Below are 18,276 nucleotides of genomic sequence, written 5' to 3'. Positions count from 1 at the left end.
GCTGCCATCCCCAGATCGCCTCCATCACCAGCAGCGTCATCCTCAATCCCGTGGGAAGAAGGAGCGACGAGGGGGTGGCTGGAGTGGCGTTCCTTCAGTTGAAAGAAAGCCGCGACCGCAACGTTGCATTGGCAATGTTCTCGCAGTGAATTCTCGCCGTAGATCCTACAACAGATCGCTCAGTGGTAAGAGGAACAGGTGTGTGACACGCAGCTCGCTGCATACACGACCATCAGCTCCGAAGAAAATTGCGGAATGAAACAGATGTATTTCCCCGCCTTTATACCCGTATGTCCGGGGGCGGAACATGCAAATTCTGTCTGCCAATTTCTCATTGGCCTTTTTTCATAGATCAGAGGTATATTCGGCGCCCAAGAGAGACCCCTAGTGTCGCTTCTTCGACTCAACATCGAAGAATGGGGAACAACAGATTATTATGCATTAGTTTATGTATCTATACGTTTATTTATTTTTTTATTCATTTTAAATTGTTACCAATTTAATAGTAATAAAAAGAACATTTAATCAAATCTCTTAATTTAAATATGTATTTTATTTAAATGTGTTTTAACATGGTTGCAGTGCAGTGCATTTTGTGTATGTGTGCGTGCGTGTGTGTGTGTGTTAACATTGGACTAATTAATAATTACAACAGATAATTTTTTATATTTAAAAATATTTTTCTTAAACATCTTACACAATAATTGAATAGACCTATATGATTTTGGAGTTTACACATTTCTACATTTTCACAGTATCATTACCACCCTACTTACCATAGACTGTAAAAAAAATGTACATTTTGAGGATGATTTGTTCTCTATGTTGCAGAGGTGATGGTTTCATACTGGCAACGAGCAATTCACCAGGAGATCAATGATTTCTTCAACATCCTGGAGTAAGTGATTTTTTCATGCTCTAATCCCCTTTATAAAATCCTATACTACAAATGGATGAAGTCCACTTTAGAAACCTACTTGTTAACACCCAGCACTTTTTAAATCAACTTGGGGGGAATTCAATACGAATTAATTTTGCCCAGTGAGAGCATTGATTACTGGCACACACTGTCTGCACTGTTTTAACGCATGATTCATTAAGAAATTGTACAAATCATGAAACGGCACAAGCACACCAAAAAAAAAAATTTGTGCTGAATGCAATTTCCATGGCGCAATTTCCCATCTTGCATGGCGTTTTGAGTGCTAGGTTGTGAAGGATGCAGCAGACTACCACAATCTGGCATACATGTAATTGTACAGCATTTTTGCATAACTGCCATGCAGACACCTGAATCAAAGTGCAACATTGAATGTGCCAGCCAAATTTACATTTAAATTTAGTAATTTAACAGATGCTTTGTTCCAAAGCAAATTACAAATGAGGAACACAAGCAAATAGCTTGTATATGAGTTTTGTGAATAAGGCACAATTTATAATGAGGTTATATAATAGTAGGATGATATAATTAAGTAGGCAAGTTTGTGCTAAACAATATGAAAATTATTTAATTAAATATATATATATACTGGAGGCCAAATGTTTGGAATAATGTATAGATTTTGCTGTTTCGGAAGGAAATTGGTACTTTAATTCACCGAAGTGGCATTCAACTGATCAAAAAGTATAGTCAGGACATTACTTATGTAAAAAACAACACCATCCCTATTTGAAAAAAAGTACATTTGATCAAATCTAGACAGGCCCCATTTCCAGCAGCCATCACTCCAACACCTTATCCTTGAGTAATCATGCTAAATTGCTAATTTGTTAATAGAAAATCACTTCCCATTTTATCAAACACATTTGAAAGCTATTTGGTTCGTTAAATGAAGCTTAACGTTGTCTTTGTGTTTGTTTTTGAGTTGCCACAGTATACAATGGGCATGTCTTAAGGTCAATATTGTCAAAAATGGCAAAATTTCTCTAGAAACTCATCAGACAATAATTGTTTTGAGGAATGAAGGCTTACAATGCTTGAAATTGCCGTAAAACTGAAGATTTCATACAAATGTGTACACTACAGTCTTCAAAGACAAAGGACAACTTGCTCTAACAAGGACAGAAAGAGATGTGGAAGGCCCAGATGTACAACTGAACAAGAGGATATGTACATCAGACTCTGTAGTTTGAGAACTTGACACCTTACATGTCACTTCATTGAATTCTACCTACTCAACACGTTTCATGTACAACAGTAAAGAGATAGACTCAGGGGTGCAGGCCTTATGGGAAGAATGACAAAGAAATGACACTTCTGAAACAGAAAAAAATGGTTTAGAGTAGGCAAAGAAACACAGATATTGGACAACAGATAATTGGAATAGAGTGTTATGGATCTTAACCCCATTGAGGTTTTGTGGGATCAGCTAGATTGTAAGGTGTGTGAGAAGTGCCTGACAAGACAACTATGGCAATTGCTACAGGAAGCATGGGGTGAAATGTCACCTGAGCATCTGGACAAAATGACAGCTAGCATGCCAAGGATCTGCAAATCTGTCATTGCTGCACATGGAGAATTTCGTTTAAGAAATGATCGGAAACATTTAAAAAAAAGTAATTGTAGTTTTTCACGTTATTAATGTCCTGACTATACATTGTGATCAGTTGAATGTCACTTGGTGAATAAAAGTACCAATTTCTTTCCATAAGAGCAAAATATGTACATTATTTCAAACTTTTGGCCACATATATGCATATATATATGCAGATCTGTTAAGAGCTATGGTTTGTATTTTTTATTTTTAATTAAATTTTTTTTTTGTACATTACATAGGTTGGCAAAAGATCATTTTATGTGTAATATGAGCCAGTTAGGTGAAGTGAAGCCGCTTCAGCGTTTACATACAAGAGCTCTTCGTGATCGCATGTATTACTACTACTAAAGCTAGGAAATATCTTTTAATGAACAACTTCAGCATTACGGCTCGTCACATCACAACAGATTAATTACACGAACTGAAGGCACTTACCTCTTATCTGGACACACTGTTAAAAATGGAGGACATTGCGGTTTCTTTAGTGAATGACTCTTGCGGGAGGACATTGCGGTTTCTTTAGTGAATGACTCTTGTGCACCGACTACTGCAAAATAGAGAGAAATACCCTCGCTTGGACCACTATTTTTCCACTGAGTAAGCTGATCTTCAGAAAGCTGACAGCATCTCTGCTGGGTGTGGCTACAGGTGATCACACATGCTCAGTCTCTCTCTCTCTCTTTCTCTCTCTCTCTCTGTGCGCATGTGCGGAGTGAGTGTGGAAGGAGCCGGTTGTCGGGAGTGCAAGTGTCTCTCTGGTTGAGTGAGATTTCTTTACTTTTTTCCTTTTTTTTTTTTTTTTTTTTGTCTAGTTACAGAAAATAGGTTTAGTTTAGTTTTCCCCTGACTTCGGTCAGAGAGTGGGGATCATGGGGTCGGAAACGGGAGATCTCTCACGGTTAACCATCAAACATGGTTGTAAATGTATGCCTGAGGCCGCGGTGTCAGTGGAGGATTGCCTGATAGCCGTGAGTGCGGCGATCGGTGGTGCTAATATCAAATCTGCCTCCCGTATGAATAAAGCCATTGTGTTCTTTCTCAGTGAAAGCCAAATGGTGGACGAATTGATTGAAACTGGTTTGGTAATAAAGGACATTTTTGTGCCTGTGTCAAGCCCGGCCAAGAAAGTTATTTTGTCAAACATACCGCCGTTTGTTAAAAACGAAAAATTAGAACAAATACTTCAGAGGTATGGTAAACTAGTGAGTATTATTAAAATGATTCCTTTTGGATGTAAAAACCCCGAGATTAGACATGTGATGTCTTTTCGGCGTCAGGTTTTAATGATTTTAAACTCTCATAGTGATCCATTAAATCTGTCAGTGAAATTAAGTCAAGTCAAGTCAATTTTATTTGTATAGCGCCTTTCACAACACACATCGTTTCAAAGCAGCTTTACAGAATATCAGCATTAACAGACGATAAAACTGTAATGTCTATAAAGTCGATAAATCATCATTGTGTAATTTAGATAAAATACGATTTTTTTAATAGGGTTTAAAAATAATTAAATGATAATTTTATTAATAACCCCAGTGAGCAAGCTGTAGGCGAAATTAAGCATCGATTGCAAAGATTACACTGTTTTTATTAGTTCAGAATCAGTGAAATGCTTTGTTTGTGGTGAGTTTGGACATGTCAGACAAACTTGCCCGAGGCGAGACAGGCCAGCTCCGGCTGCAGGTGCGGAGAACGGCGAGAGGGCAGCCGGCGCGGATGTTGCTGCGACCGCTGTGGCGTCAGAACCGCAGCCGGACGGAGCGATTTCTGCGCTCAGTGACTTGCCCGAGGGGAGACCGGTGCTGGAGGCCTCTGGAGATGGCCTGGCGGAGGCTGTTGAGGAGGAGACCGGCCTGAGTCATTTTCCCGCTGTAACGCAGGCAGAGACGAGCTCGGGACAGGTGTGTTTGCAGGCAATGTCTGGAAATGATTTGATTTTTGAAGGAAATCAAACGAAGCCTGATGGAATTGAGAACGATACAATTAACGTTACTGATGATTCATTAAAATCGAGTAAAGATGACTTTTTATCTCAAGAATCTGTGGATTTAATGGATGACTCTGACAACGAACATGACCATACAGAGATAATGGTAAATGACGCGGAGGATTCGGAGTTCGTCTCTGGAGGTAAGACAAAACTTTACTCTCTTCAGCAGAATAATCACTTTTTGGATACAACAAAAGGACTCCGTAAAAAGAAAATTGAGTTTTATTTTCCGGACGTAAAATTGTTTTTGTTGTCTAGTACAATGGCGATGAGAAAAGCTTCCTTGGAAGAGCTTGACAAACCCAAACGGTACCGTCTTAAGAAGCTTCTTAGCAATGTTAGAAGTTCCTTGAACTTACAAGGTAAAAAATGACTATATTTTGGTTACCTAAAACTCTTGTTGATTAGTTGTATTGTGTGTTTTTCTCTTACTTGTTTTCATGGCACCTTTGAGGATTAGTTCATTGAACGTTAATGGGTGTCGTGATGCTATGAAAAGGGATAGTCTTTTTGATTATATATTGATGAAAAGTGCTAGTGTGGTTTTTCTGCAGGAAACGCACACAGATGAGAACAATCAGTGAATGGAAGGGTCAGGCTATATTGAGTCATGGCTCTAGTGTCAGTGCAGGGGTGGCTATACTGCTGACACCTGAATATAAAGAGCAACCTGTTAGTGTGTTTGAACTCATTTCTGGTCGTTTACTGAGAGTTGATGTAACTGTTCAGGGTAATAATTGTTCTTTTGTCAATGTATATGCACCCAATATTGGGTCAGAACGTGTTAATTTTTTTTTAAAAAACTTAAAACTGCTCTAAGTGACATCTCTCATGATAGGAGCATTGTGCTGGCAGGAGATTTTAACTGCACTTTAAGTCATACTTCAGATAGGAATCATGAAGAGCCCCACAGTCAATCTGCAGACGTGCTTCGGTCTTTAATTGTTTACCACAATCTTGTAGATGTTTGGAGAGAATCATTTCCTCAGATTAGGCAATACACCTGGGTGAAAATAAATTCTAATATGGTATCTGGGGCTAGGTTGGACAGGATCTATGTACAAAAAAGCAAAAGAGATCTTTCCTATAACAGCTGTATATTTCCTACTGCTTTGTCTGATCACCATTTTGTATCTATTAATTTCTTTACTGCAGAGAGCACGTGTAAGAATTTTTTTTGGACTTTTAATAACAGACTTTTATTAGATCAAAATTTTGTGCACTCTTTCACTCATTTCTGGGAGATCTGGAGAGAGAGTAAAACACAGTATAAGTCCCTGAGCCAGTGGTGGGATATTGGCAAAACTCAAATTAAATTGTTTTGCCAGAGTTACTCTGCTTACAATAAAAGTTTTCTGGACAAGAAGATGGAACAGCTTGAACAGGAAATACTTTTACTAAATTTTGAAGGGGATAGTGACACTGAGTCTTTGAAACAGAATAAATTTTTTTTGCGGAATCTGCTGGAGGAAAGAGCCCAGGAGATGCTGATCCGTGCAAGATTCGCATCTTTCAATAGCATGGACTCTCCTACTTCGTTCTTTTTTAACTTAGAGAAGAAGACTGTGGATAAGAAGATTTTAGGCTGTTTGAAACTTCCAGAGGGGAGGAAAGTTACTGATGGTCATGTGATTATTTCTTACGCACTATCTTTTTATGAGGATCTCTACAGAGCTGAACCTTGCGATGAAGAGATGGCTGAACTTCTCTTTAAGGATTTACCTCAGCTTTCGGAAGGAGAGAAAACCAAGCTTGATCAACTATTGAGTTTTGATGAACTATCTGTTGCTGTTAAAGACTTGTCTTCTGGCAAAGCTCCGGGATTGGATGGACTTAATGCAGAGTTTTATAAACATTTTTGGCCAGTCATCGGAAAGGATTTGTTTGCCGTTTTCATGGAGAGTTTTAAAAGAGGGACACTTCCTTTGAGTCTACGAAGAGCTGTGGTCACCCTATTACCTAAAAAGGGGATCTTGAAGACATTAGATGCTGGCGTCCGGTCTCCTTACTCGGAGTAGACTATAAGATATTTTCAAAGTCTTTAAAGGGGTCATGACATGAGAAACCAAATTTGCCTTGATCTTTTGGTATATAAGAGGTCTTTGTATCATTAAAACGTCCTGCAAGTTTAATATTTTAAGATGTCCTCCCCATTCTAAACGAATCATTTATTTAATCAAGCTCAAAATACAGCTCGTTCTGGATTCATGGTTAGAAGTGACGTGACGGTTAGAAGTGACGTACCAGCGTTTGCATATGACCGCCTCCAGCACAAGATAACTACGCTTTAAGCGCAAGACAACTACGCTCATTTCGTATCGCCGTGCGCCTCACAAGTGTTCAGTCGATGGACAGCGAGCTCTGAGAGAGAATACTTGTGCACAGGAAAATTACGATGCCACACAGATGTGCTGTTCCTGGCTGTGGTCAAACAAAACCTCTGAATAAGCTGCCGAAAGATCCAGACGTCAGAGAAAAATGGATGCAGTTTATTTTTTGCGGACGTCCCAGTCACGGCAGTGTTAACTTAAGCGTTTGTTCTGTACATTTTAAGGATGACTGTTTTGAGAACAAATCTCAATATGATGCTGGCTTTGCCAGAAAACTGTTGCTCAAAGATAAGTCCGTGCCGACTATTCTGGGAACAACGACGACGCAAACTGTAAGTAATCTATTTTAAACTTTAAACTACTTTTTAAAGCGCAATTTCATTCATTATGAATAATCACAGTGTTTTTACTTAGTTTACTTGCATATTGTTCTGGCTGGAAGCGTCAATAATTGATACATAGGCACTGACGTTAGCCAATCATAACAGTGGGCGTTAACACTGAAGTCTTAAATGGAAAACGCCCCCAAAACAGACTGTTTGAATCAGAGGATGAGAAACAGGGTGGGAAAAGGTCATAAATCACTAGATTTTAAAAGTTTTTCTTAAAAAAAAATATATTAATACTATAATTGCACCTAAGGGAACATAATAATACAATAAAAAAAACCCATGTCATGACCCCTTTAACTAACAGAGTTTAATTGTACATTTCCTCAGTGATTCATCCAGATCAGTCATTCTGCATTCCAGGGAGGACTTTGTATTTCTGGGCGTATACAAAGATGGAGATGGATATTAACTCAACTGTCATATAGAGGAAGAGTGCTCATCATTAACAAGTTAGCAGCTTCCATGATGTGGCATCGCTTAAATGTGCTTGACCCACCAAAATATTTGTTGCAACGTCTGCAGAAGACTTTTGTTGAATTTTTCTGGGATGGGTACCATTGGCTTCCCCCTGCAATTCTGTATTTGCCAGTCAATGAAGGGGGCCAAGGGTTGATTGATTTGGCAGCTAAGGTTAAAGCTATGAGGTTAAAGATGGTTCAGAGCCTAGTCTACCCTGTGGATTTTAGGCCATGGGTATCGTTTGGTCTGGCTCTGCTCAGAAATTTTTGTGGTTTCTGTCTTGATAGGCATTTGTGTTTAATGTCTTCTTATGATGGAAAGTTTTCAGCTGATATAAAATTTTATACTTATGTGTTAAACTCCTGGACAGGTTTTAAATTGATTAGAAATGCAAATAATCATTTTGGCCTTGAAGAACCACTGTTTTACAACTCAATATTGGGTGATAACATTTGTACATCTAATAAAATTGTTAAAAATTTTTGGGAGAAAAGACTGACAAAAGTTTCAGATTTGATTGATACCTTGTCTAAAAAATGGAGGCCAATTATAGAGATTGCTAATCAGGCTGTTATTAAATCAGTCAGGACGATGGAGAGGCTCATTGGTGGTTTGAAAGCGGCTTTTCCCTCCACACTCCTCCTGTTTGTTAACAATTTTCTGTCTGGAGGTCCTTCTGAAGTTTTGTTTCCTAAGTTATTTGTTTCTCCCAAGGTAGGTTTGGAAGATAATCATGTAGGAAGGCTGCTGACATTTAACAGGTTACAAGAGCTTGATTTTCAGCTGGTAGAAAAAAGAGACCTATATCAGTTATGTGTTAAAGTAGATTATTTTGAGAAAATTAAGGGCAGGGATGATACAAAATGGAGAGAGTTTTTAACAGTTCCTGCAGCTCTTTCTTCTTCATGGAGGCTTTTTTTATAAGGGTCCACTACCTAAACGATCTGGAGACCTACAGTGGAGGTTATTACATTGTGCACTACCTACTAATTCTCATGTTTCTAAATTTAATCTGAATGTACTACCGTTTTGTTTTTTCTGCTCTTTACCAGAATCTGTTTTTCATGTTTTTACTGAGTGTTCTAGATTGGCTCCATTATTTATGTTGCTTGAAAGACTATTTGGGAATTTAGGTTTTGTTTTTAACAAGACGCTGTTTATATATGGTTGTAAGTATTCAAGAGCGCACCGACAGCAGTGTACTGTAGCAAATTTTATAACTGGACAAGCCAAATTAGCCATTTGGAAGTCTTGCAGACTGGCTGCTGAAGGGCAAAATATAGATGTTGTTCTGCTGTTTATTGCTTTGGTGGAATCCAGAATAAAAGTGGAACATAGATTTTTTCAAATGACAAATAACTCGTTTGAGATTAAATGGTGTCCAAATGGAGCTTTTTTGTCATTTTCTGAGGAAGGAGGATTAATGTTTAATTGGTGATGTATGGTGGTCATTTTGAGTGGAATTTATTTTAATTTTTCATTTTTCTTATGAACATTTTACAATATGATGTGTGAAGTATAATGAAGTGTTCGTTTTTAAGATGTTTTAATAAAGTGTGTTAAAAGTAAAAAAAAAGTCACTCTCTCTCTCTCTCTGTCACTCACACACACACATCCATCCATCCATCCATCCTTGTTTTTCCAATAACTTGTCAGAAACAGCACAAGCCGTGATACTATTTCTGAAGTGACATTTTTTAATTACTAACGGAGGCTTGGACACATCATTTAGTTTGAACCAGCAATGGCAGATTCTGATACGCCACGTAATTTACTTGTTTATTGAACTGTTGTGTATATGCAATATCACATTCGCAATCGTACTTTATGGCCCTAAATCAGCACTGCTGAGATTACCAACGCCTATCGCCCTGCGGCCGATATAATATAGGGCCATATCGCCCTCTTGCTTGTGTGATATTGCTAAAATATATCTATTCTATTTATATGTTTTGTTTTAGTGCTTAAAAGAGATTGTGGGTGGTAATGAATAAGATGTAGGTTTTTGTGCTGAAATACCATTGTAAAGGTTGAGCAACTGTTTAGTGAATTTGGCCCTGTGTGTTTTTACTATTTCTCCTTTTATTTATTTATTTTTAAACAGATTATGTCTCCAACACTTCAGATTCCTTGGAAAGCGTCACATTGCCAGGTACAGTAAATGAATCTGTAAGATCATTCCACACTTGTTCACAAGTGTTCTGTGTATATGTTCTCGTGAGAGAGAGAGAGAGAGAGAGAGAGAGAGAGAGAGAGAGAGAGAGAGAGAGAGAGAGAGAGAACTGCTGGTCTGGAGCATCAGGTTTATTATTTGTGTCATAAGCACAAACATTTGTACATTTTAATTAGGTGTTTCAGTGCTTTGAAATAAACATTAAATTTGCGATGTACTATATTATTTGTAATTCAGTAAAATTGGAGAAGTTTTTCAATTGCCCTGGGGTAATTAAATTAAGTCTGAAAAATAATAGATCATTCCTTCTTTTCTTACCACTTCCAGTCCAGCAAAAGGCAAGAATGGCAGCAATGTCAGATTTTAAACACAAAATGATTCTCTCTCTCTCTTTCTCTCTCTATAAGAGGCAGATAGTAGGCGTGTGTGTGTGTTTGTGTTTGTGTGTGTGTGTGTGCGTGCGTGCGTGCATGTTAACATCAAAGTTAACTGGCTTTATTCAAGTCAAATATATATATATACCAAGAATGCTATTGATAGTAAGTATATATATATATATATATATATATATATATATATATATATATATATATATATATATATATTAGTAGATATATATTTTTTGTGTGTTATAGTTACAATAGTATAGATAATAGTGTTATCTAATAGTAGTAGTGTTATATACTGATTGTAGTATCGATAATAGTGTCATATACTGATAGCAGTATTAATGGTATTGCCATCTACACTGTGGTACTTGCAACTGTTACCTGCATGATCTATTTCTACTTGATTTAAACCATAAATGTACTTTTGTTTCTGCATCCTAAAGCCCCGCACACACACGCAATGACTTTATTGCTTGATGTTGCTAGGCTCTGTACCGTGAAGTCACTAGAGGGTATTTCTACTGCTGTTGCTCTAACACTATTGGTGGACTGCACATCTGGCCATATGTCTTGAATTAATAATAAATTAAATAATTAAATTATTTTATTTATTAAATTATTTTATTTATTATTAATTCAAGACATATGAAATAATTTAATTAATTAATTTCAAATAAAAAAAATGAGTTAGCTAGATCAGTGGTATTCAATTAATGTTCCAAGAGTTCCGGTCTCACACATATACATTTCCTTCCCTGCAAAGGTCTGGACACAAATAATTGAAATGGTGTCAGTATAAATTATATAAGAAATGCTAATTTTTTGGACTAGTTATTGTAATTTCCAAAGTTGGCAGCAATACTTTTACTTTGTAAAAGAAAAAAAAATACCCAGTATAAAACAAGGGCAATGATGAGAACTGTTGGGGCCAAAAGATTAAATACCAAAAGATTAAAATATTTCATAGAGTTAATTGACTGCGCATAGATGAATGGTAAATGAATATTAAAAGAAAAGATCAAACGTTCATTTTGAATCTAAATTCCAGAAAGTCCAGTATTTGTGTTTGATTATTTTCACATACTGTATATATAATTTGGAAAATGTAAAAGTCTGATTGTACCATTTGAATATATTCCTCAAAGTGAGAATCTACTAACAACAAACAAACAATTAACACAACAGAGCAGCTTAAAAATACTGTTTGCTATAGTTAAGTATAAATGGGAAACCTTTGTTCTCATCATAAACAGAGAACTCTACGGAAGCGTATTGCATTCACTTGAGAAAAAAAATCTACTCTGTTTTTCTGAATTAACGACTTAATTTTCTCAGAATTACGAGATAATTTTTCATGGAAAAAAAAGTTTTTGCTCTGTTTTTCTGAATTAACGACTTAATTATCTCAGAATTACGAGAGAATTTTTCATGGAAAAAAATATTTTGTTCTGTTTTTCTGATGACTGATTTCCGATGATCGATTTAAATTATTCTCCTAAAAGGGGGCCCCCTTTTTTGTTCAAGTGAGCCCACTTTTAGGAGAATTCGTTCATAATGATTTTACAGCATACTATTTTCATTATAGTTTTACAGCATGATATTTTTGCTCACAGTAAAACAAATATTGCTTTCTAAATCAGTTTTCCCACAGTTTAGCGAATGTTCATATTCTTTATTAACCGCTTTGGCCATTTTGGGTTAGGCCTATATGTGTTTCATACATGTCTATGGTTTTTACTATGTATGCATTGAAATACACTTTGGTGATGTTTTTATAAGCTATTGTATTGATTTGTTTTTATTTTACAAAGAGAATAATTTAATATAAATAATCAAATTTGTATCTGTAATCAGCTACAATAGCAAGTTCTGTGGTTGTCGATGAACTAATACATTTTCACATTCATTAGAATTAAAATTTCGTGTCCTGGTGTTTATTATTAATATAACAGATTCATTTATTCATGGATTTTGATTCCAGTGGTGGCTGCATAGGATTGTTTCCAATTTCCAATAACTCCAGAGCGTTGTAAAGTCCAAAAGTCAACATGTTTTGAAAAAGGATAGATGTAAGAATTTCCAAAATTCACAACATGTTTTTATCTAACGAAATATTCCGCCTCAATCCATGTTTGCTGGCGTTTAGACTTTCGAAAACATTTTCACTGTGGTGGAAAAAACTTGCTGTACACAAAGCGAGGCACGCACCTTCCGGGGCAGTCTAGCAGCTAATATATAATATATATAGGCCTATGTATTTATATAGTCTAGCACTATTATATATTACAAAAAAAGATCGTATTATGTAGGACTATCTGCGTTCGCTTGGCGCTCCATTTGATCCATATTATTGTATTTTATTCAATACATTTTTAGGGCGATGACGCCATAAAATATGACGACAGACATTAGAAGCTTCATTCTAAAACCTCAGTAGAAGTTTCGAATGTAAATATGACATGACATTTGGTACAGTCTAGTATGAACGGTCAGAATGACCACTATGGCCATTCTAGTAGTTATAGAATTCCGGTAGTTCTCGTGTAATTAGTGTCCTTTGGAAGATTAAAGCGTGTCTCAGCCATGACAGTATTTACAAATGTCATAGACAGTAATGTCTTTGTATTGAAGGCCAAGTTTAAAATATATCTCTATAAATTGTCTCAGACCCAAAGTAAAATAAAACCGGATTAAACTTGAAAGGCGGGACATGTTTACTTCCATGCAATCCAGCTAAAATAGAGCTCCTGGCAGGATTTTGAGGGATCTCAATATTTTTTCCCATGAAAATTATCTCGTAATTCTGAGATAATTTAGTCGTTAATTCAGAAAAACAGAGCAAAAACTTTTTTTTCCATGAAAAATTATCTCGTAATTCTGAGATAATTAAGTCGTTAATTCAGAAAAACAGAGTAGATTTTTTTTTCTCAAGTGAATGCAATACGCTTCCGTACAATACGCTTCCGTAGAATATGATATGGTTGTCAACTAATCGATTTGCCATCCAACAACTGACTAGTCCATTAGTATGGTCGACTACTAACATAAATCTATTTAGTGGTGATGGCTTTAATGGGAGACACATTTTTTCAAATTAATTCTGAGATGCAATTTCTAGGAGAGAATTTTTGCATGATTATAGCTTGCTGTACTTTAAAGTGAATAATAGTCAGCACAGTAAAACCTTCTGCTAGAAGTTTTGCCTCTTTAATGCTCTGTTTAGTCTTTACTTTCGCGTGCGCACGCGTTACAGTTTCCGGTGTGTGTATAGCTCTTTTCCGATTGCGTCATTGCCATCATTCATGTACTCAAATATACTGAGAGCATGGTTGCGCATGAATTTATAGAGATGTATTTTAAACTTGGCCTTCAATACAAAGACACTGTCTATGACATTTGTAATACTGTCATGGCTGAGACACGCTTTGATCTTCCAAAGGACACTAATCAAGCAATAGACTTGTACTTGCATTTAACACGAGAACTAACGGAATTCTATAACTACTAGAATGGCCATAGCGGTCATTCTGACCGTTCATACTAGACTGTACCAAATGTCATGTCATATTTACGTTCGAAACTTCTATTGAGGTTTTAGAATGAAGCTTCTAATGTCTGTCGTCATATTTTATGGCGTCATCACCCTAAAAATGTATTGAATAAAATAGAATATTATGGATCAAATGGAGTGCCAAGCGAACGCAGATAGTCCTACATAATACGATCTTTTTTTTGTAATATATAATAATGCTAGACTATACAAATACATATGCCTATATATATTATATATTAGCTGCTAGACTGCCCCGGAATGTGCGTGCCTCGCTTTGTGTACAGCAAGTTACGATAGTTTCTCGCGAAAGTTTCTGCACGCGAAAGTCTCTTAGATTTTTTTAATCTTTTTCATTTTCCCATATTTGTGAGGTACTTTGTAGAGATTAAAATCTTTCGCTGATTCTGTCTGACACTGCTTAAATAAATAGTTGCGGTAAAAAACTGGTTGATGTGATGAACGAAAGATGATGTGGATGCACATCTAATTCTTGCAGTTCAGCGTTTTTGAATGCTCAGCGAAGATCATCCTGAGACTCCCTTCTGGTTACATTGAAACACGCCATTCTGTGTTCAGGATGCACACAGGCGGTTTTGTGGCATTCTGTATTGGAGCCAGGAGTGAACTGGCCATAGGGAGCATCGGGGGTTTTCCCAGTGGACTGCTAGGTAATTTGAGCTGGCCCGGTGCTGCGCAAGTACCAGGCCGTCCTAGAGGCGAGATAGGCGGCCACCGTGGCCTCCAATTTGCCCACACGGACCTCTTAACAAAGCATACATTTTAAAACTCTGCAAGACAAGACAAATTCATGGCTTTTGTTTTGAAATTATTTACACATCAGAGTACATATACACAAGATTGCATCAACTTTGTACCGCGTGTGGACCTGATTATTTGACATACGAATTGTCACAATAATGGTGACAATCAAAAACAACATATTAAGTATAAGATGAGCTTTGAGTCTTACTTTGTTTAAAGGATAGCAGAAACAGCGCTTGTCATAGCATTGGGCTTTTCACTTTTTCTCAAGAATAATCTGGGGAATTAAAACACTGCATATATAAAGATGTAACAAATTTACATAGAGTTCAAATATGAGCAATGCATCTGCAAAAGATCTGCAAAGATCTACACTTTCAAACTTTTTTTTTTTTTTTACATATATTTTTATTTGTATATTTAGTGAGTGAGTGAGTGAGTGAGTGAGTGAGTGAGTGTGTGTGTGTGTGTGTGTGTGTGTGTGTGTGTGTGTGTGTGTGTGTGTGTGTGTGTGTGTGTGTGTGTGTGTGTGTCATTTGTCTTGCACAGCTTTGCTGTCTCTCATTTTCATCTCATGTTTAGTCAAATATATTTTCCTCATCTTGCTCGCTATCTTTCTCACTTGCCAATTTAATCTGTCCCTGGCTTCCAGAACAAACATACATTCTTACTGTAGGACCTTCACAGAGAGTCATTCAGGAATCTATTGGCAGCACACAACTAACATTGCAACCCTTTAAAATCACTTATTTCAACATTTACTTTCCCTGCTCTTAAAGAAATAGTTCAACCAAAAGTGAAAATTCTATCATCATTTATTTATGTTGTTTTATTACTCATATGACTTTCTGTCTTCTATGGAACACAAAAGGAGAAATAATTCTGTACTTGTGCAATTACATTAAATAAATGGGGACTGAAACTTTCTTGCTTTAAAAAGAATGCAAAAGCACCGCAAAGGATCATACAGTTTGTCCATGACTTGATATCACTATCCCAAGTCTAAAGAAGCCATATGATAGCTTTGTGTAAGAAACGGACCCAAAATATAAGTCATTATTTGAATGACAATCTTGACATTCGCCCTAACTTTCCTTGGCACATCAATGAGAGAAATAACGACGTTCAATTCCTGAATTAATTGTTTTTAATAAATTGGTTCATCCTGTTCACAAAACTAGTATGGGGTGTTTTTCCCATACAACGGCGTAACTCACTGCGTAACCACCACAGAACGATTCATTATTGTAAAAATGAACTAGCTTGTCCCGACTTTTTCCTGAAATTGTCATTCTGTAACTGTCGCACGTCCATACACGTTGTTTGAGCTGTCGTTAATGACGTTACACAGGATTAACTTCCACAAATACTAAATTGTAATAGCTCATTTACACATACTGCATTAAGCCGTTTAGTGCGAGAAAGCTGCTGAAGCCACGAAAGCGGCATGCACTTTGTAGTGCAACAGATGCATTGCACTGCAATAGTGGGGTTTCCCTCTACATTAGAATTCAGTGTTCCCATGACGCACATGAGCACATACACACATGCGTATTCTTCAAAATCATAAAAAAACTGTGTTCTTTGACAGAAACTGTGTGTGATAAAGCCTTTCTCTTAAAAGCCTTTAATCTCTTTAACGGCTCCACTCGCATTTGTGTGGCATTTCAGAATATGCTTACTGCAAAACCCCGGAATAAAACAAATTAAAGATATATTTAAAGTGAATGAAAGATATAGAAGCCTCAGCCATGTCAAATGATGTCCACACAGCAAACTCATAAGGAACGAATCTTCTAACCACAGGTAAAGAGCTGTAGTTCTAACCACACAACTTTGTGATGCTGTTTGCGGATGTTCATTGGAACTACAGTTTCGGGAAACACCAAATCATTGAACTATGTTAGTAACAATGAAACTTGCGACCATAGTTGGCTAACGATGCTTTTGGGAAATGCAACCCTGACTGATTCTTTTCGATTTTGTTAAACTCATTGACTCATTGCTGAATGCCGCATTTCCCAAGTGTACAGCTCGGAGGAAAAAAGAATATCAGAGAAGAACAACTAATATTTCAGTCTAGTTCTCACCCAATACTATCTTGTACCTTCAAAAGACTTTGAATATGATGCACAAGTTATATGGACCACTTTTAGGATACTTTAATGTTGCCTCCATATATTCCAGTCCCCATTCATCGTAATTGCATGGAAAAGAGTGACAAGTACATTCTTCATTTCCTTTTTTTTTTTTTTTGTGTTCCATGAAAGAAATAAACTTACAGGGGCTTGAAACAACATGATGTCAAAATATATTCATTTTTTGTTGAACTATTCCTTTAAAAACTGATCTAGCTTGGCTTTCATCTGCCTGTCTTTAACTACCTGGCTACTTCTGATGAATGTGGAAGATCAGTTCAGGACCCAGCACTGATTGGGTTGTTGTGTGCGCAGGAAGTTAGCAGCTGCAGTTAAGCTGGCTCAGGCCACGCAGAACAATGGTACCCTGAAGGGGTCTAACACATCCTCGCAGTCTTCAGGGCTACTTCCCCAATGGTAAACACCTCACAGGTCTACATAGAGCAACCAAATTGACTTTTCATGTTGTGTGCCGTACTTACCAGCCTGAGCTCATGGGAAAAACACGACTCTGACTTAGACGTTCTTTGCTTTAGGTTAAAATTGCTGCAGTTTCCAGGTGAAATGTCCACTAAGTGGCACTAAAAGCAAGCCTCATTCTTTCCAATGTAGTTGAGGCTTTAAAAAGGTTCGAAAGCTGAACAGATCAGCAAATAATGTTCTGTCAACTTTTAAATAAACCAACAATAATACAAAAATTCCAACACCTAAACCCTAACTGTTTACCCTCTGATGCATGAATTATCAAATCAAAGAAGGGAAAAAAAAATATATGTTTCTTTTTACTTCAAAATAACAGTATTTTTTTTTTTCTTTTCAAATTATAGATTTTTTTAGATTTATATCTGTCCACTTATAAGAGAAGATAATGGAAAGGAGGGACCACTTGTATTTGCCATGTTTCTTTTATGTTGTTATAAATAAACACAATGACATAGAAAGAGGTAATATGCCATAGAATTGAGTACTACAGACATTTGGTAATTGGTCAAAGGTAGTTGTAACATTACACCCTGAATGGTTAAAAAAAAATGTTTAAAGATCTTGCAGAGGGTTAACCTCCCCTTGTATTTTAGATTGGAAAGTCAACTTCAGAAGAGACCACAACTTTTTCTGATGCATTTAAGGCACTTGCAGCGCATTCAATGAATGTGCAGTATATTCAGTCCGTTTGTGTGTTTACTAGGAGTTAAAGCCTTCTTTGGGTCAAACATTGCCATTGCTAGCACCATGCTCCATCAGTAGAGCTACAGGCAAAGCACAGAAAATATTTTATAGATCACACAAAATTAAAAATCTGTCATTATTTACTTGCCCTCAGGTTGCTCTTTTCCCTGCAACTTGCCTACAGAGACATTATGACAGCTTTGTGTCAGACCAACATATATGTCTTCCCCTCTAATCTTGACTTGCCTCAATGGGAGTAAAGGTTGTAGCATTTTTAACATAACTTGTAATCATTTCACCTGGAAACTGCAACAGAATGTTCATACAGCAATGTATTTTACATTTTCGAGAAAAAATAAACAAGCATAGAGTCATGCTTTTCTCCT

General features: G+C 36.7%; 1 protein-coding gene across 8 annotated transcripts in view; it reads left to right on the top strand.

Annotated features, from left to right (window-relative positions):
- Positions 1 to 18,276, top strand: part of dock10 (dedicator of cytokinesis 10) — a 301,844-nt gene that overhangs the window by 257,574 nt on the left and 25,994 nt on the right. For all 8 annotated transcript variants that reach the window (XM_052109636.1, XM_052109639.1, XM_052109641.1 and 5 more), the window contains 3 exons: positions 832 to 898; positions 9,813 to 9,860; positions 17,039 to 17,140. In XM_052109636.1, coding sequence (XP_051965596.1) covers positions 832 to 898; positions 9,813 to 9,860; positions 17,039 to 17,140 — 217 coding nt within the window. The remainder of the gene's footprint in view (positions 1 to 831; positions 899 to 9,812; positions 9,861 to 17,038; positions 17,141 to 18,276) is intronic.

This window comes from Xyrauchen texanus, chromosome 38 (genome assembly GCF_025860055.1).
Source record: "Xyrauchen texanus isolate HMW12.3.18 chromosome 38, RBS_HiC_50CHRs, whole genome shotgun sequence".
Lineage (NCBI taxonomy): Eukaryota > Metazoa > Chordata > Actinopteri > Cypriniformes > Catostomidae > Xyrauchen > Xyrauchen texanus.
The sequence above is the reverse complement of the archived record's forward strand: the minus strand, read 5'-3'. Positions and strand labels throughout refer to the sequence as shown.